This window comes from Labrus mixtus, chromosome 22, assembly GCF_963584025.1.
Source record: "Labrus mixtus chromosome 22, fLabMix1.1, whole genome shotgun sequence".
NCBI lineage: Eukaryota > Metazoa > Chordata > Actinopteri > Labriformes > Labridae > Labrus > Labrus mixtus.
In genome coordinates, this window is record NC_083633.1 from 6,288,586 (window position 1) to 6,307,615 (window position 19,030).

Below are 19,030 nucleotides of genomic sequence, written 5' to 3' on the forward strand. Positions count from 1 at the left end.
TAGGAAGTTCATGTGTAAAAACAGTTGAAGACACAGCTTCCGCTGCCTGTTTTAAATATTATCAAATGAATGACAAAAAAAAAGAGTACGATATATAAAAAAAGTGCTCTCCCTCTCTTTTCAAATTTATCATTAAGGGCTACTCATGGAAGAACAAGAATATTAAAGGAGTTAATTAATAACCACTTAAAATAAAATTACATTACAATTTTTTTTTGGAAATCAGTTGATTGCTAGCCTATATAAATATATAAAATATATTAAGAAGAAATTAAAGATTTGATAATGAATTGTTCTTTATAAAGAGGAATGTCGTTCACTGACGTTCAGCCAAGTCTTGATACCCGATAAACTCGTCGGAGTGAGTCCTCTTCCTTCTTGTTAATCTTTGGACAGATTCCCGGATGTTCGCCCCGCCCCCTTTTTTAAAACGTCAACAGCGCCAAACTTGTGGTTCCCAAACGGGAAGATGAGCAGTGAAACCGAGGGGCCACAATGGAGGAAAATAAATTCGGTTGCAGGAGTGATACCTCGGTCCAGACATGGACACCGAGCAGCGGCAATACGGGAGCTGGTTATTGTGTTCGGCGGAGGAAACGAAGGGATATCAGAGCAGCTCCATGTTTACAACACTGGTAAGCTAACGTTAGCTGCCCGCTAACTAGCACGTAGCGGCTAATGTTTTTAGCATGTCCAGGATTTAGAAACACAACTCCAACCAACGCGTCCTTTACTTTGACTCTTAATATTTGTATTTGAATGGTTCTTGGTTATCTTCGCATCATTATAGTAGTTATATTATTTATTTATTTTACTTTTAAGCAGTGAATAATTTGAGCTGAATATCATAACTACAGTTAGCTAATGTCGGCTACTTTGTTGTACTCACATTAATTCAGCTGTGATATAAACTGTTGTGTTCACTGGTTGGATAAAGATTAAAGGGACAAGACGTGTGACTGTAATGTCCTATTTATTCGGCATGTTAATTAAAAACCTTATTGTACATCAGTCATGCTGATTATTTTGATCTTTAAATGTTATTTGTAAATCATTTATGGCTCAATAGTTAAATACACATAAACTGTGCTGACATGTTCAGTCTATTTGAAAAACATCTTTGTAGGAGGTCTGGAGGTCTCACCCAGAACATCTTTAGCAACAGAAATGTCTTTCCCTCAATTTGATGAATATTTATGAACAATTTGAAGGTTTTCCTCACCACTTTGAAATGATGATTTAGTTACGTGTCCTCTTTTTATGTTCATCAGGAACAGTTTCACGCAGTTATTCATTCATTTAAAAACATGTAGACTTCAAGTTCTTGTGTTTCTGTTCTATTTAGACCTGCAGAGTTCCAACATTTGTGGCTTCATACAAGCTCTGCAGCCCTTGTTGTTTTTTACGACATCATTGGACTAACTTTAGTTTAGTTTATATATAATCAAACATAATACAGAATGTGTTCATTCTGTGACACATGATCAAAGTAAGTTTTACTGACAGAAGAGTTTAATTCATAGAGGGGGCGGGACATCGTTGATTGACAGACAGACAGTCACCATGGTTACTCACTCTCACCTGCCTGCTGCTTTGTAACGTCGTTTAGTGTAATCCCTATAAATTCAGTTATCACAACAGGTGAGCTTCGGGTGGAGAAGCTTGATAGTTACTTTTAAAAACTGAGAGAGAGCAGAAAACACAGACAGCAACATTTGAAACACCGGGGTTATATCTCTCATCACTGTCTGTCTGAGCTCCTCTCTGTCTGTCTGCAGACTGTTTACGTCTCTCGGGCTCGTTTGACGGTTTCTTGTGTCGCTATCCGAGATGTAATCTTAACTGTGCAAACTATGCAGATAAGTTAACTGTTGATCACGCCGTGTCGGTTTGGAAAAATATCAGAACATTTGCACATAACCGAGATGGAGTTGTTTTTGCGGACTTTACTCTTAAGTTTTGTTTTCACTGCTGCAGAGCAAAAGAGGAGACGCGTCTGTGTCGGAGCATAAACTGCAGCATGATAGAATAAACACATGAGCCCGGTTCTACCATCTCCCTGCTTTGGCAGATCATCAACAAGTTAAAGTCGTTATCTCGCCCACCACTATTTGCACATTTTATTTTTAAGCTGTGTACAAAAACTCAAAGACAGCTTTCACCTGTTTCTTCTGTCTTGTGCAAAGCTCAAATCTGACCATTCTTCCAGTTTCAAAGCAGTGGTTCCTTCCGGCTGTGAGGGGGGACATCCCGCCCGGCTGTGCTGCCCATGGTTTCGTCTGTGAAGGCACCAGAGTGCTGGTCTTTGGGGGCATGGTTGAGTTTGGGAAATACACAAACAGCCTTTATGAGCTTCAGGTAACACCTGCTGTCACATTTCTTCAATAGTGATTCCAATCATGTCGGTGTCATAAATACAATTTTCCAATGTTTACTTTGGTCCTGTGTGGCTCAGGCTAGTCGCTGGCTGTGGAAGAAACTGAAGCCCAGAGCGCCAAAGAATGGCTCGCTTCCTTGTCCACGGATTGGACACAGCTTCACTCTTCTGGGAAACAAATGCTACCTATTTGGAGGGCTGGTTAATGATAGTGAAGACCCCAACGGCAATGTACCAAGGTAATGTGCAAAAAAAGACAAAGAATATGACAGTGATAATTGAAGAGGCATACAAGCAGCAAAACAAGTTGTATTTGTTGTGGAAATATTTTGATTTATATTGTTTGAATAAAAAGCAAAACCCACATCAACCGAGAGAGTGCTCGGGATTTTTCACTTTAATCTAAGTGAAAACCCACAATTCTAAATGAAACTTCATCTGCTAACCAGCATGGGTATTGTGGATATAAACGCTCTGTCAAAGAATGGATTCATGAATGTGTTTAACTCCCCCTCAGATACATGGATGACTTCTATGAGCTGGAGCTGCAGTCTGTTTCAGGGGCACGAGGATGGAGCATCCCAGAGACCAAGGGGGGTGGTCCCTCAGCTCGGGAATCTCACACCTCGGTTGCCTACACTGGACTCGGCTCCTCGAAATTATACATCTTCGGAGGGATGCAGGGATCCCGGTTGGATGATCTCTGGCAGCTCGACATCGGTAGGGTGCCTTTTCTGTCAAAACCATAGTAGGCTTGTATTTTCATCTTAAAGAGAATAGAGAATCCACTCTTTAAAGTGTAAAACATTATTTTGTCATCCTTCTCCTTTCCTCAGACACAATGGTTTGGTCCATGCCTAAAACAAGGGGCTCCATGCCACTCCCCAGAAGCCTTCACTCTGCAAATGTCATCGGAAACAAGTAAAGGCTCCTTCTTTTGTAGCGTCATAATGAAATGTTATTTAGCCCTGCAGATGTCAGGTTTGTATTTGAAGTTGACTCTACCCTGTTACAGACTTCTGAGTGTCCCTCTGTCTGTAGGATGTATGTGTTTGGTGGCTGGATTCCTGTCCCAGAGTCCGTAAAACACAAGGCTCCAGGAATAGAATGGATCTGCACTAATTCCTTAAGTGTGCTCAACCTAGGTCAGTATGTTTCTTCACTATTATCCCATATATATTACCATCGCCTGATCTACCAGTTAGTACTTTTTTATTACTTTTTCTTTCTCTTTTTTCTTTCTGACAATATAACAACAATACCGACAGGTCAAGTCAGCTTTACACAGGATGTGTCTGGTGGCCTTTAGGAAAGCATGCAACAACTCCTATTGATACAAAAAAGGACCTACCTTAAAAACAATGTCACCCTGCAGAAATCCGCTCTGTAATCTTTTACTTTTTCAAGATTTATTTTTGGGCTTTTTTTGCCTTTACTGTAGAGATAGGACAGTGGATAGAGTTGGATATTAGGGAGAGAGAGCAGGGTAATGACATGGGGGGGGGGGAAAGAGCCACAGGTTGGATTTGAACCTGGGCTGCTGGCTTCGAGGGCTACAGCCTCTGTGCAACGGGCACTCGGCCACCGGAGTCGTTCTGTAATCTTGTCAGAAACTTAAAACAACAAACTGATCGTGTTAGTTGTAAAAACATGCTCAGCTTTTTGTGAATATACTTTCAATACACACCTCGCATGAATACATTACAGTCATTTACAACCTTTTTCAATTCTGAAATGGTGTGTGCCAATGACTTGCTTCGATACAAACTCTTTAAAAAACAGGACCAAGGTTTAACAAACACTGACAGACACCCCTTAACACTAGGTTTGTCAGTACCAACGCTCAGTTTTTGAGAAACACTTAAACGTGTGATGCACGTTTTGTGTTTTCTGCATCATGCGTACCTTCACTTCTACCTTCTTTTGTCTCAGACACCATGAGTTGGCAGAACCTGGGACCAGAGCAGCAGGACGATATTGAGTCCCAGCTGCAGAGCCAGGGACCTCGGAGCGATGATCCGTACGCCTGTAGACCTGGAGTCAGAGCCGGCCACTGTGCTGCCACCGTCGGGTCCAGGCTTTACGTCTGGAGTGGCCGTGACGGATACCGTAAGAGCTGGAACTACCAGGTCTGCTGCAAGGACCTCTGGTACCTGGAGACAGGTGAGAGCGGACTTCGTACTTGACTTAAGTTGTCTTTTAGTTTAACTGCTAGACTTTTGTAACATTGCAATGCTATAAATAACACAACTAAGGCTCTGTAATCTGCACTCAGCTAAACCAGCGACTCCAGAGGCGGTGCTGCTCATCAAATCCACCGTCAGCATGCTTCACGTAGCATGGCGACCCCTTGCAGCGGCGGACTGCTACATCCTTCAAATCCAGCCTGTGTGTCCTCCCAGCACTCTAGCCGGTGGTCCGCCAGCCACACCAGTAGATCCCACTGCAGCAGACGGAGGGGAGGGCAAGGGAAAAGACTCCGAGGGTAAGAAGAGTGCACACATCCTGTGATCAGGATGATCAGGGTTTTTGGTGATAATCTGCTTTATTCTTCTTCCTCAGGTGTCCAATCCGTTCAACCTCAAAGTGAAAGAACCTCGAATAAAGAAGCGAAAACATCTGCTCAGGTAGTGACATGCTTTAAACACTTTACTGTAAATACATCGTATCATATGGAATAAAAAAAAGCCTGTTTAGCAACATATAAGCCAGGGTTGGAAATTCACTTTTTCAGGTCGCTGCCTCTGTGACTAATGGATTCAAAAATCTACCTTTTTCATCTTGTGTTTTAATTGTCCTTCTGAATTTCAGGTCAGTTCATCACAGCAGGAAACTACAGAAAAATCCCCCAGTGGCACGACACAGAGCAGAGGAGAGGGAGAGAAGGGGACTGAGGAGGACAGTAAGTCTTGTTTCAGAGTAATTCAAAAGTGCAGTAATCAGTTTGACTTTTGTGATTCAGCTCATGTCATTGTTTAGGAATGACTCCTCCACTGTCGTTGTTATTGTTCAGCATCTACATGTAAGATGATGCAAGTAAGATTAGGTATTTCATCTTCTTTAGGAAGAAGATATACACATTTTTATTAATCCCAATTACTTTTACTCTCTGTTATTGAGACATGCTATTAACACACAGGCTGGAATTAACACACACATGCACAAACAAGATCCTGTGGACACATTAACTACTGTAATGGAGAGATGTCAGAGTGAGGGGCTGCACTTGACAGAACGCCCGAGCAGTTTGGGGTTCGGTGCCGAAGTCGAGGGCACCTCAACAGTGCTCAGGAAGTGAACTCTCTAGCTACCAGACCCATCAAGACTTCTCATCCCAAGGCCATGTAGAATGAGTTACTGCCACTATCCATTGTAATTGGATAGCTTGATAAAAAAGTGACAGTTACCCAAAGTTTAACATTTACTAAATCATGGTGAGAAAACACCAAACATGGAATAGAAGCTCAACACCTCATAACTCCTCCTCTGGAGTCTTTAAAGGTGGCATATATATGAAGCGCTCCCAATTTAAAAATGATTCTTGCCTCACAACTGAGATGTTTCAACAGAGACAGGACCTGAGTGTCACTGCAGTATTTCAGCTTTGATCGACTGAGTCTCTGTGTTTTGTTTAAAGGTCGACGGGCGACATCGACAGCAGAGGTCAGGAGCTCAGCTCATCAGCAGCCAGGTAACGATGACGCTAAAGCTCAGATGTAGTGATAAAACAGACTGCAGCAGGCTGAGGGGTTTAAGGAGTGTGGCTCACTGTAGATGTCCCTTTGCTTTTTACAGAGAAACTTCCCGATTCTGCTGACAAGACTTCAGATTTGTACACGCACACTGATAAGGTGAATGAATTACTGAGCAGCAGTTATCAGCTCTCTTATCATCTGCTCTGGTCTAATGTAAGACTTTAAACTGTCATTTGTGATAACAGAAGAATCCAGAGGAATCCGTTTGGTTTGATGCCGGCGTCTTCAAAGCACTATTCTCAGAGGTCCACCATTACTTTCTGCCTGCTGACAGTGAGCAGGCGATCGCTGCTCTCAGCGGCCGAACACCACATACTAAAGAGGTAAAAGAAAAACTGTAACTGTTGTGTTTATGAAAACCTGATCTCAACGACATTTGATGTATATCTGCTGCAGCAGCTCTGGGCTTGACTCAAGACTTCCTCTACTGTATGTTACATGTCATCAACACTCTCTCCTCCCTGAGTTTTCTGTCGCTCTTCAGCTGCCTTATGAAGTAACGGCAATCTTCCTGTAACAATAATAATACTCTGGGAATATAATTGGGACTAACCAAATATTGATGAAACCCTGTCCTCATAGGTCGTGCTTTTGCCAAAATATGAATTCTAAAATCTGAAATCAATTTGTTTTCCCATCGGCTCTTCCTCCAGAAGAAGTTGCCGGGGCCTCAGGACTACCAGAGCCGAGAGAAGCGGGAGCTGAATCCAGGTCAGCCCTACAGGTTCAGAGTTGCAGGCATCAACTGTTTCGGACAGGGAGACTTCAGCCCAGTCAGCGAGTTTAAAACCTGCCAGCCCGGCTTCCCTGGAGCGCCCTCTGCTGTCAAAATCACCAAGGTAACGCATCAAGAAATGTCAAAGTCCAGGGCAAAGTTATGATTGCTGTGGGGAACGAGGGAAAAATGAACTCGAGTAGATCATATTCAGGCTGAAAAAGGTTCTATGTATGAAGAGAGAGCTGCTGTGTTCTTGACATTCAGGCCAGCGATTCGGTCCACATCACGTGGGAGGCGCCCTCCTCTCCATCGGGTCGGATTCTGGAGTATTCCATGTACATGGCTGTGAAGAAGAGCCGCTCCAGCAGCTCTGAGCGTCCCGGTCAGATGTCTTTCATCAGGATCTACCGGGGCACCAAGATGTCCTGCTCGGTCAGCTCCACCCACCTGGACAACGCTCACATCGACTGCTCCGCCTCCAACCGCCCGGCCGTCGTTTTTCGAATAGCTGCCAAGAACGAGCAGGGCTACGGGCCAGCGACACAGATCCGCTGGATTCAAGGTGGAGGAGCCTTCCTTTTTTTTTCTCATCCTCCTTTTTTAATTTTTTTTGCATCAATTTAGTTTTACTTGCAACTTGATCTAACTGTTTCTGTTTTTCAGATCCCACTAAATTGCGAGCGTCTACATCAAAAACGGACAATGATGAGGCTGACCAGGATGCTGCTGATAGGTCAGTTCATCACCTCATGATTTCTGCTCAGTTTCCACTTCCTTCAGCACTTTCTTAAAAAAAAATATTTTCTGTTTTTTGCAGTTCCAGCTGAGAGATGATCAGACAAGTGACAACGCGTTTGGAGACCATGTGCAGAAAGTGGGCATTAAAACCTGCTCAAATGTTTTATATTTCTAGATAGTTTTGTTAATTTATTTTTTTATGTATTTAATTATTCCCTTGTAAATAGATAATCTTCACAGGAATTTTGACCACTTTTTATTTTTTAGTTGAGCTCATTTTTTTAAAAGTAATTTTTATGATGCAGACCAAAACTACATATATGGTTTAAAACTTGTCAGAGGTGTGAGGTGCCTTCGAATTCATCATGAGCTATGGATGCTTCATCCAGATTGTCGTGCTTTTGAATAAAACATGGGCTGTGAAATGTGTCACTAAACCATCATAAGGGACGTATAACCTTTTTTTTTTATAGCTGACGGACACCATGTCCAATCATCAAAGAGGTTATGTAAAACAGGTTTATTCCTTTTTCAACATTTTTTTACTCATAGTTGTATGACTCTAAAAACATTGTCAGTATTATAACTTTTACATCAGTGGTTCTCAACTGGTCCAGACTCAGGAGGTGGCAGAGCAAAGAATTGGAACAAAACAAACATGTTTAAAAGAGGCTTGATAGACTTCTTGACAGTTTTTTTTCCTCCAGGACACACGATAGCGACCCACTGAGCACAGCCTCGCGACCCACTTTTGGGTCCCGACCCACCAGTTGAGAACCACTAATTTTCATATTTGTCTGTGTTGTACTTCCTTTATTGTCATTGTTTTCTCAAGATGTTTACTTTGTCAACATGTTACACATTTAAGTTAAAATAAATTCTGATGTAATTCAAAACTTGTATGCACAACTCATTCTCCAGATATGAATTAAAGGAATCAAAAGTGCCACGGACATTACAAGGAAACATTAACGTGTCAAGTTTGTTACTGATTCTGGTTTAAACATTCAGTGGGAATGAAGTTTTGTTGTTTTATCTGATTCAGACTCAGGCAAGTGAAGGCCCTTTAAAACCTGAGTGATGATGGGAGAGATTACCAGACATGATGTCACTGTGCTGCTGCATTTTTGTCCTGTTGTGTTTTCAATCAATCATCCAGCTGGAGCTGATACCAGCTGTCATCGGGCGAGAGGTGGGGCTCACCCTGGACTGGTCGCCAGCCAATCGCAGGGCTGACATAAAGAGACAGACAAGCAGTCACACTCACAAACAAACCTAGGCAATTTAGAGTCACCAGTTAATATAACGAGCATGTCTTAGGGCTGTGGGGGAAAGCCGGAGAACTCAGGGACATGCGAACTCCACACAGGGAGGCCACTTTGCGACGGGGACTCGAACCAGGATCCTTCTCACCGTGAGGCACTAACCACAGTGCAGCCCCTTTAAACAATAAATCTTTATTTGTATAGTGCCAATTCATAAAGATGAAGTCATATGTAACAATACCTTCAATCAATCAATCAAACTTTATTTATATAGCACCTTTCAGACAAATGAAGTTGCAGTTCAAAGTGCTTAACAAGAGTGCGGGAAAGTTATTGACAAAAAGTAGTTCATAAAATCATTGATAAAATCATTGAGAGACCAATGCAAACCAATAAGAATTAAAAAATATGTATAAAAATAAAATAAAATAAAATACGACACATAAAAGCAACAAGATATTAAAATAAATACACAAGGAAAATATTTGAAATTGTAGTAGGATAAAAAAGACAATACAGTAATGTTAAGATTTGAATTTATATAAAAGCCGGACTGAATAAATGAGTTTTAAGACTGCGTTTAACCATTGCTATTTTATATTTTTATTAACTCACTACAAGATGAGGGTTTTATCTTTGTGTGGAAAAATTTAAGATATAAGTAAATATCATTAAAGCTGTATATTAGTTATTAGTAATAATAGTAATAATACAAATGTCAAAGATGAATGAAACCATTGGCTCTACAGTTACTATCAATACAAACATGAATTGTAAATAATTAACAAGTTAATTTACAATACAAAGTAACCACAGTAGGAAGTTTAAAGTGGATTTAACAGACCGAAATGCACTCTGGGATTTTTTTCTTCCCATGATCCCACAGTCTGTAGTTTACAGATTAGCAGGCTAGCCACACAAACAGAAAGGAAAGAAAAGGATTCCCAATTCAACAAGATGTAAGTGTCTGCAAAGTTCTGTAAACAAGTTGATAATTTAATTCAACAACATTTTATTGGGGTGCGTTACGTCACTCACACAAACATGCGTGTGGCTGTACGTAACATACGTAACATACGTAACAGTTTCAAGCTAACTGTGGTAACAAACATTAGCTTTCAGTAAATTGTAGTGCTCGTTGATTACTCGTTTTATAAAGTGACAACGTATTTGAGTTTGCGTCGACCACATATCCGAATGACAGCGTTTTTATGACTCTGTTTGCTTCTACTTTGTGAGTTAAACTGTGAGTGTCCGATAATGGACGCATCAAAGAGGCTAGCCTTTAGTTAGCTAGCTTGTTAGCATATTAATCCGCGCGATATTTGAAAAGAACGCGATCCTTTTGACAAACTGAGGATTTAAGAGTTTATTTTAGCTTTGTTATTATGATCAACCCGAAAGACAACAGTGATTTTATTAAAGTTTATACACTTTGTTGACCCCCAGACCAGACTTAAGTTAGATTGTCTCCTCTCACATTCCTACAACAAAGTGTAGACTAATAATAACATGTAGAATTATGTGTTTATTAACATTAGTGACTGACAGGATGCTTCATGTTAAGTGTTCTGGTTTGAGCAGAGGAGCTAACTAATCACTTGAGATTGATTCAGACTGTGTCAGCTGAGTGGTTGTGAAGCTGTGGGACTCTCTTAATGTCACCATGGTAACTAACTGACAACAAAGCTTGCTCCTCACCCTACTTAAAGAGAGTACATTTAGTTTCTCCCACCTTTAAAGGCGAGCTGACACCTATTTTGGTTCCTTCCTTCCTTCTTCTTTTTTAACTCTGCTTCCTTCATCCTCTCCTGTCTGCAGCTCTTCCCTGCAGCGGTGAGATGACTTCCTCAGCCCTAGGCCAGTCTGCCCCTCTGGTCTCAACCCTGGAGTCTGGGATAGGGAGGTCTGCCGCCATGCTGGGGATGTCCGCTGGGCTGGGGGGAGCAGAGATGGAGCTGCAGAAGTTGCTAATCGATGAGAGGATGAAGTGTGAAAACCACCGGACAAATTACCAGACGCTGAAGGCTGAACACTCCAGGTAAAGCTAAATCTGCTTAGATGATTCACACTTTTTTAATTTGTTGAATGTTTGTGTATGAATTCGGAGAGAGACTCAGACTGGGAACACTTTATTTATCTCAAAGGGCGCTTCGGTTTTGGCAGTCTATCCACACCATACACATGAGAAACGGCAGAGTTGATAAATAAATCAGTGCATTGACCGAGATGCTCACTGGAAGGACAGTGAATGTGATACCCTAAAAGATACATGGTTTAGTCTCCTTATGGTCTGGCACACTGTGCTCAGTCTCACCCACACGTCTTTCTTTTCCTACAGTTTGCAGGAAGAGTTCACCCGGGCCCAGGGGGAACTGAAGCGCCTCCTGAGTGACAAGCAGGCTCAGCAGGAGAAGCTGCAGCTGCTGTTGGCTGAGCTCCGAGGAGAACTACTGGACAAAACCAGAGAGCTGGAGGAGCTTCGAATGCAGGTACCCAATACCCAACTAGTTGTGAAGCAAGTTATACAGTGATTAGCAGTGACCAGGGACTTAGAGACTGGATGAATTTAATAAAGGGATCTGCATAGTTGAGAACAATGCAATAAATGTAGTATTTAGTTACTTTATTGCTGTAGCAGCAGAGTGCTGTGTTTATAAAAATGTTAACCCGGCTTATTTGTATGCCTTGGACTTTCTTCTCCTTTTGCATTTTTTTAGTTTGAGAGATGTATGTTTTTTTAAAAATATTAGAACTGTATTATGACCCATGTATGTTATTATTTTTATTTTTAAATATATATATATTTATTTTTATTTTATTTTTATTCAGTAATTTGGCTACGTCTGTGCTGTCTTGTTCTGTGTTTGTTATGTTAAAAAAAATGAATAAAATATATATAAAAATATATATATATTAGAACTGTATTAAAGTTTAAAATATTTTATACTGACGACTCCAGTTTCTGAGATTTTAAATGTGAGGTTTTGTGTGTGTGTGTGTCAACCAGGTGATGACCCCTCAGCGGCTGGAGCTGCTCAGAGCTCAGGTGCAGCAGGAGATGGAGGCTCCAGTCAGAGAGAGGTTCAGCAAACTGGAGGAGGTCAGTCCGTTTTTTTTCTCTATCACTGTAATACTGTAAGAACTTATTTGAGACGTTAGTGTTGCAGTTTTTTTTTTGTAGACAAAGAAACTGTTGACTGAAGTCGTTGTACGGGAAAAACAAAGGTGTCATTGATATTAAACTAGAAACAAAATTAGGTAATTAGTTTGTTACAATCTTAACAATTATTTAATATGTGTTGCAACTGTATTGTATTTCTCATTCTGAAGCTAAATTAATAAACCTCCATTGGTTACTTCCAATTCAACGGATCATGGAGAATTCTGGTCTTATCCTGACATGTCCCGCTCTTAAACCGGCATTAGCAACTCTGACTTTGAGTCCTTAGCAACAGTCGAGAGATTAGCGCTGATTGCCTCTTGACGATCATTTCAATGTCTCTGCTTTCAAGAGGGGTTTTTATCTCATTTCCATGGCGCCTGCTTGATTGCTCCCCCTCTCTTTTCCTGTTCTCGTGCGTCTTTGTAGGAAGCAGAGAAGTACAGGTCTGAGTACAACAAGCTGCGGTATGAGTTCACCTTTCTGAAGTCGCAGTTTGAGCACCAGAGAGAGGAACACGCTCGTGTGCTGGACGAGAGGAAGATGCGCTACGACACAGAGGTTTGTTGTTAACTTGGTCACAGTTGAGGTTTGCTCACGCCTCTTAGTGGACTTCTAATACAGTTTTATGTAAAGATAAGGTAGATAATAAACCGAAACGACCTCCCTCCTGTTGTCAGATCTCCCGTCTGGAGAAGGACCGGGAGGACATGGTGGCTCAGTATCAGAGCTCGGACCCGATGCGTGATGGGAAACGGGTGGAGGCTCTGCTGAGGGAGAAGGCCCAGCTTCATCTGCGGCTGAAGAGCCTGGAGGCAGAGGTGGCCGAGCTCCACGCCCAGAGAGAAAACTCAGGCCAGCAAGCAGAGAGTGTCCAACGCATCCAGATCAGACAGCTGAAGGAGACTCAGGCGGAGGTGAAGTCTCTGGAGGTGAGACAGCAGCTGCTGCCCTGTGGGGTTAATGCACTTATCTGCCTTTTATTTATTGTTGCATGAATTACTAAATATATACAAGTTGTGAATGTACAAGGCAATTACTCAATTTGTGATTGTCTGATCTGATTGATCGTTGCTGTGTCAGGCGGAGCGCCAGTCGTTGCGTCTGCAGCTGGAGCGGATGGAGAGTGAGTACAATCTTAGCAACGAGCAGAACAGCAAGCTAACAAGCCGCCTGCACAAAGCGGAGCGAGAGGTCAACTCCCTCAACTGCCAGGTACGCTGCTCTCCGAGCTTTCAACCAGCGACATATCCTTTAAGATATTACTGGACAGTTTTACTTCCCCTCATGGTTTTTAACTGTTCTGCCCATGACATAAATTGAAGTGTCTTTTGGTTATAAATAAATCTGACTGTGATAAAATCTTCTTTTTTAAATACCTAATGCATCTCGTTTCTAGTCACCCTACCTGTAGTGTATCATTTGGAATTAATAGAAAAAAGTGTCTTATTTTTGTTTTCCTTGTTCTCAGGTTGAAAGTCTGAAGCATTCACATAAACTGGAGGTGGCCAACATCAAACTTGAGTGTACCCGCTCCAAAGGGGAGTTGGAGAGAGAGAGAGACACACTGCATGGACAGGTTGATGGTAAGAAACACACACACACACACACACACACACACACACACACACACACACACACACACACACACACACACACACACACACACACACTCATGCACACTCTCTTCTGAACTCCATTGCCTCAACATTTAATCCTCCGATGGATAGTCTGACATCTTTGTTTCCGGGTTGTGAATAGTCTGTTTATTCAATTTAGTAAAACATTCAGTTCATCTGGACTTTCACATCTTGAAGCACACATCAGGAGTTTACTTATTTAAGTTTTCCTCTCGTGTGTCTCAGGTCTACAAATGGACGTGGAAGTGTTGAATTCTGCGGTGGAGCGACACAAGGAAGCCCTGGTGGAGAAAGAGAGGGAGATCGTGCGAAAGGTGCAGGCCGCCCGCGAGGAGGAGTTCAGCAAAATTGCAAACTTGCACGAGGAAAAGTGAGGATCACGGGATTTCAGCGGCTGATATCAGTCATGCAGTTTAAAAAAAAGATTGTATCAAAATCAGAATTGTATTGTCTGTTCTATTTTCTAACTTTAAGTGTTATTTTAGAGCAACTAATATTGTCTGCATTTTCTAGGTTGGAGTTGGAGAACCGTCTTGCTACTCTTGACCAGCAGAGGGCGCTGCAGGATGCTACAGGCAATGCCCAGAAAGAGGAATGGGACGAGCGTCTTCGTAGAACCCAACAAGGAGAGGAGCTGGCTCGAAGGGAACTTCAAAACCTCCGGTCAGATTGACATTTATCTTTAGATATTTATAAACTTATGTGGAGGAGACTGAAACAAATTCAGATGAAAGGAAACTCTGGAGTTTTTTTAGATTACTTAGAGCAGACACAGCAGTCTGCAGTTAGCAGCACAAGTTTCAGTTTCCATACAAACATTATATGGTCAACTTATCAGAATAAAAGGCTCCAAGATTATATGATGTTTATGTTTATGCTGTTTTTGAAGACCATAATCAAGTGTTTTATTGAGTCATATTTACAGCAGAGTTAGCTGTAGTGGGAAGGTGGAAATTATTCAATTAAAGGCAGGGTTGGTAATTTTTGACAACAACTAGCATGATTTTGAAAATAGCATTCCCTCAGTGCTCCGTCTGAACCCGCCCCCTCCCCTCTGTGCTCTCTCAAAAGCCACGCCCCCTCACTTAAATGCACAAGCGACATTGGTCCAGAAGCGGACTTCATCTCATGTTTTGAGTGTGGGCTCATGCATGCATGAGGTAGAGAACGAGCAGGGAGACAGGGAGGCGTGTGATTGGTTCATCAGATTGGTACCTCGTGGCAGACATTGGTTGAAGTTTTTACATTCTCACAACTGATACAGATGACGGATTGTCTTCATTCCTTTTTCAGAGCACATGAGTTATTAATTTCTGTCAGGACCTAAAGACAAGTTCAACCAAAATCTTCAAAAGTGAATCTGGAGAAAATTACTGACCCTGCCTTTAATGAACACAACGAGAACTTGATAGACTGTAATTTCATCTTTTATGTTGTTAAGGATATCCTTTGCTTTCACTTATGAAATCTCTTCCGTCTCACAGAAACAAACTACAGCAGCAAAGCTCCCAGCTTGAGGAGCTGGAGAGACAGAAAGCACACGTTTCTGACCTGCATCATGTAAGTCCATTTCAAATACTACTGTGTCCTTTATCCTGCAGGCAGCAGCTATTTAACAAACCAGAGGAGTTTGTATTCTTTGACTAAATGTGAGTTATCTTTGTGGCCCAACAGCAAAACCAGGAACTGGGAGTCCAGCTGGGGACTCTGTCTCACTCTGAAAGTGACCTTAAAGAGGCAAACCAGAGACTAAAAGAAACCCTGGACAGAGTGAGGGAGGAGCTGAGGACGACCCGAGGACAGGCCGAGAGGAGCCAACACGAGGCAGAGAGGTAAGAGCTGCAGATGAATCAGCTCAACAATAAAAGCATTGAACAGCTCAACATATTCACCTTTTTCCCTCCGTCCTCTCTCTCTCTCTGTTCCGTTGCTCCTCTGCAGGATGGTGGAGGACCGTCGGGTGGAGTGGCTGGAGGAGAAACACAAGCTGCAGGAGCGAGAGGCCGAGCTGCAGCAGAAATACTCGCAGGCCAAAGAGAAGATGCAGAGGGCGGCAGTGGCCCAGAAGAAGGTACTGCTGCTCGTTACTGACTTTCATTTCAGCACTTGTGCAGACTTACATCGGACTGAAACAAGGGAACAAATAGTCAAATCATCATATTGGAAAAAGCAAATTAGATTTGAGTCACACAATTCTGAGTTGGTTGCGTGAGCCATGCTTGGTCAAATTTTCTTCATATTTATTTGACATTTCACTTTTAGATTCTTAAAGCTTATAGTAATACCGTTGTGCTTCACTGTTAGCTCGCTGACATCAGAATAGTCTAAAGAGAGACAGTTTGTTCTTCTCTGGATCTTGCTGACATCCTGTGTGTGTGTGTGTGTGTGTGTGTGTGTGTGTGTGTGTGTGTGTGTGTGTGTGTGTGTGTGTGTGTGTGTGTGTGTGTGTGTGTGTGTGTGTGTGTGTGTGTGTGTGTGTGTGTGTGTGTGTGTGTGTGTGTGTGTGTGTGTGTGTGTGTGTGTGTGTGTGTGTGTGTGTGTGTGTGTGTGTGTGTGTGTGTGGTACAGAGGAAAGAGCTGACAGAGAACAAAGAGAAGAGGCTGAAGGATAAGATCCAGCTACTGGAGGCCAAGATAGAAGAGCTGGAGCTGGAATCTGCTGCAGCAAAGAAGTGAGATCCAAAGCTTTTCATTTTAGACAAGATAGAAAAAGATATCATTCGCTGTCCCCAAAGACTGTCCTGCTACTACTGGAGAATAAAAATACGTTCATAGAGATCGTACAAAACACAACATTTCATGTCACAATTCCACATAAACATAAAAACACCTCCTTGCAGTAGTGACATGTTAACATTTTGCACGGCCCCTCATCACATTCTACATTACCTGTTATTCAGAATATTAATGGACATCGGCACAAACAAATATTTATCGGTACAAATGAATGCTTAGAGCGATTCAGCCTAATCTGAGGGACCCTGAATCTTCTCCCAGAGGTTAAAAGCTGAAACTCAGAGTGAAGAGTGCAGTTCAGACAGACTGCTCATAGAGTGTTTGGAGAGATGGGTCCATGCCCATGATTTACAAGATCTGTGATTTCAACTGAACAGTGACACTTGAAAATCAAAAGGATTCAAATCACAGGCCCTCTCTCTCTCTCTCCCTCCCTCTCTCTCTCCAGACGTTCATGTTTCTCAGAGGAGCAGGCTCAACTCAGCAGGCGGTTAAAGGAGATGCAGAGACGTCACAACGAGTTTCGACGCCTCCTGTTGGGCGGCCAGGGTCCCTACAATGTAGGCGCCACCTTCCGGACCTCCTCACCCACTCCCTTCCTGCTCCTTGGGTCTGAGGGGCCGCTGTCAAACATACCCGTAAGCAGTAGTAGCAGTGCAAAGACGTTCCCTGCATGAGCCTGTACTGAGCTAGGTGATTGTTATGAACTCTGATATATAAGCAGAACGCTGTATTGTTGCTGTATGCAGGAAATGCAGCAACAGCAAAGGTTGTGTTCTTCCACTCTCCTCTCACACTATAGAACCCCCCCCTGCTTTAAATTCAATGAGGTCACATCTCTGTGGGTGGTTGAATGCTTAGTCCTAAACGTCAAAATGATCAGAGATCTGGAACACACACGATAGTGGTTATACATTCTCACCACACACCACGCTGTTTGTTTGATAACAACTTGAACACTCAAGAGAAGCAGAGCAAGTTTACCACAATGTGGCTGTTGGTCATCTCTCAACCAGAAGGTTGGGGCTTCGAGTACAGAAGTTTGACTGGTTTTCTTTTGGTAATACATTACCAAATATTTGGTGTCCATGCATTGTTTTTTTTGTTCACTAGAATCATATCAGACTTTTATAATCAGGTAATGCGACAACACTAATGTAGTTAATAAAGTTGTGATTGCAGTTCCTCGTTGTTGACTTTCCCTCCGCTCTGCAGGAGGAGCAGCATCAGAAGGAGCTGTCCCTGCTCCGTCGGAGGCTGGAGGACCTGGAGAGCGCACAGCAGCAGCAGCTGGAGGAGCTGGGATCTTTCGTGCAAAGGGACCGGGAGGCCACACCGCAGCCTGACCTTTGACCTCTACAATACTACCGTCACACATAGGATAAACAATTTAGAGACAGCGTGGGGCCCGTTTTCAGAAAGAAGGTTCAACAAACTCTCAGTCTGACACGCCAACGCCACTACAAGAGCAACTGTGCTTCAAAAATGGAAGATGAACTGTGATTTTGTCAGCCAGTTTCTAATGTTGACACAAAGTGCTAATATGAAATGCAGCAGCACCTTTTAAAGCTTGACCTTTGACCTCCTCAGGTTTGTATGGAGATGTTTGTTGTTTACAGTTCCTGCTCTGCAAACACTCATGTCATAAATGTTTTATTATACAGTTGAGTTTATACAAACTGCACAATGTTGATACAGACTTTTGCTGTACTTTAAATGCATTTTAAAATATGTACAGATACATTTTTTTACTGTGGTTTTGTTTGTGTGTGCAGTCATGAGTCGTAACAGTCAGTATTGGTGTTTTTGACGTTGAAGTTGTTGCATAGAACCCGCCGTCAGTCCTTCCAGTTAAAAGTGTCCAGGACGGTATCTTCAAGTTTGGATATTTTAATGCCAATATTCAGAACGTCGACAAACTTTTGTCTCCTCGGTGAAAAAAACCAAGAAATCATGAGACACAAAGCACCCCGCTGGATCATAAGGCTGGTACCTCCTTTAAGCTCATGTTCAGCTCTTCATGTCCGCCATAGCAGGGGATGTTACAGGCCTCTCCTCAGTCTTCTCCTGACGGCTTCATCAGAGCTTCACACTCACCACGTCCTTCAGAGTTTGTTCATTTGAGTAAAAGGAGGCAGCTCAATTCCAGGAGCAGCTTTTTAGTCCATCAAACTGGTTTTTCACTTCATGCAGCTGCTCAATCAGCTCAGCAGGAGCTCCGTTTTGGTCCAGCTTCTCTTTGATCTGAAGGAAAAAAAAGAGATTACACAGATGAACTACTATATGATATTTTACAGGCATGATAATAGCCTGCATGGTATTCTGATTAGTTTTTCTCTGTATCGTCTGGTGGCTGTAAAGAATTCAATGTAGAGGTTTCTGGTTAGAAAAAAGCAGCACAGTCCTTCGCAAAAAAACACTATTTCTGTAGGTAATTCATGTGTTAGAATAACTTTTTGAGCACATTTAGAGAATCCATTTTAGCAGGCACATTTGCACCCAAGGATTTCTTGAAGCCATTGTAACTGATTACACGTCTGTGGCTGAAGAAATCAAATGGAGCATTTCCAATGTGTACCTTTTTTGTCATTTTGACCCCAAGATACGCTAAAAGAAATGGCACCAAGGTGGGAAATAT

At 42.3% G+C, this 19,030-nt stretch overlaps 3 protein-coding genes across 4 annotated transcripts in view; 2 read left to right on the forward strand and 1 right to left on the reverse strand.

Moving 5' to 3' along the window:
- The first annotated feature begins 351 nt into the window (after positions 1 to 351).
- On the forward strand, positions 352 to 8,554 carry hcfc2 (host cell factor C2). 2 transcript variants are annotated; one of them, XM_061029942.1, is made up of 17 exons: positions 352 to 635; positions 2,210 to 2,358; positions 2,456 to 2,616; positions 2,895 to 3,097; positions 3,214 to 3,298; positions 3,419 to 3,522; positions 4,310 to 4,540; positions 4,653 to 4,862; positions 4,940 to 5,004; positions 5,189 to 5,279; positions 6,015 to 6,068; positions 6,173 to 6,228; positions 6,318 to 6,455; positions 6,789 to 6,971; positions 7,115 to 7,412; positions 7,514 to 7,583; positions 7,668 to 8,554. In XM_061029942.1, exons 1-17 carry the CDS (start codon positions 470 to 472, stop codon positions 7,675 to 7,677), a joined length of 2,274 nt encoding a protein of 757 aa, XP_060885925.1. In that variant the 5' UTR covers positions 352 to 469; the 3' UTR covers positions 7,678 to 8,554. The 2 variants fall into 2 exon arrangements, with proteins under 2 accessions (XP_060885925.1, XP_060885924.1); XM_061029941.1 differs by having other exon boundaries at positions 357 to 635; positions 6,786 to 6,971.
- Positions 8,555 to 9,716: 1,162 nt separating this feature from the next.
- cep83 (centrosomal protein 83) lies at positions 9,717 to 18,135 on the forward strand. The gene is made up of 16 exons (XM_061029212.1): positions 9,717 to 9,812; positions 10,675 to 10,894; positions 11,195 to 11,345; positions 11,864 to 11,956; positions 12,446 to 12,577; positions 12,697 to 12,948; positions 13,100 to 13,231; positions 13,488 to 13,602; positions 13,882 to 14,026; positions 14,170 to 14,319; positions 15,141 to 15,216; positions 15,331 to 15,488; positions 15,598 to 15,727; positions 16,225 to 16,328; positions 16,841 to 17,030; positions 17,608 to 18,135. Exons 2-16 carry the CDS (start codon positions 10,695 to 10,697, stop codon positions 17,743 to 17,745), a joined length of 2,166 nt encoding a protein of 721 aa, XP_060885195.1. The 5' UTR covers positions 9,717 to 9,812; positions 10,675 to 10,694; the 3' UTR covers positions 17,746 to 18,135.
- The window catches only part of plxnc1 (plexin C1), a 35,274-nt gene continuing 34,273 nt past the window's right edge, over positions 18,030 to 19,030 (reverse strand). Inside the window, exon 31 of the mRNA XM_061029209.1 lies at positions 18,030 to 18,636. Within this exon, the coding sequence (XP_060885192.1) occupies positions 18,532 to 18,636 (105 nt within the window). The 3' untranslated portion in view covers positions 18,030 to 18,531. The remainder of the gene's footprint in view (positions 18,637 to 19,030) is intronic.

What these genes read in the sequence shown, in the direction of transcription:
- hcfc2 (XM_061029941.1), top strand. Translation starts at nt 470, where the DNA reads ATGAGCAGTGAAACCGAGGGGCCACAATGGAGGAAAATAAATTCGGTT. An exon ending in ACAGCCTTTATGAGCTTCAG is followed by an intron (nt 2,359 to 2,455) that starts GTAACACCTGCT and finishes TGTGTGGCTCAG; the next exon opens with GCTAGTCGCTGGCTGTGGAA. An exon ending in CCTCTGGTACCTGGAGACAG is followed by an intron (nt 4,541 to 4,652) that starts GTGAGAGCGGAC and finishes ATCTGCACTCAG; the next exon opens with CTAAACCAGCGACTCCAGAG.
- cep83 (XM_061029212.1), top strand. Translation starts at nt 10,695, where the DNA reads ATGACTTCCTCAGCCCTAGGCCAGTCTGCCCCTCTGGTCTCAACCCTG. An exon ending in AGGGAACTTCAAAACCTCCG is followed by an intron (nt 14,320 to 15,140) that starts GTCAGATTGACA and finishes TCCGTCTCACAG; the next exon opens with AAACAAACTACAGCAGCAAA. An exon ending in ACGTTTCTGACCTGCATCAT is followed by an intron (nt 15,217 to 15,330) that starts GTAAGTCCATTT and finishes GTGGCCCAACAG; the next exon opens with CAAAACCAGGAACTGGGAGT.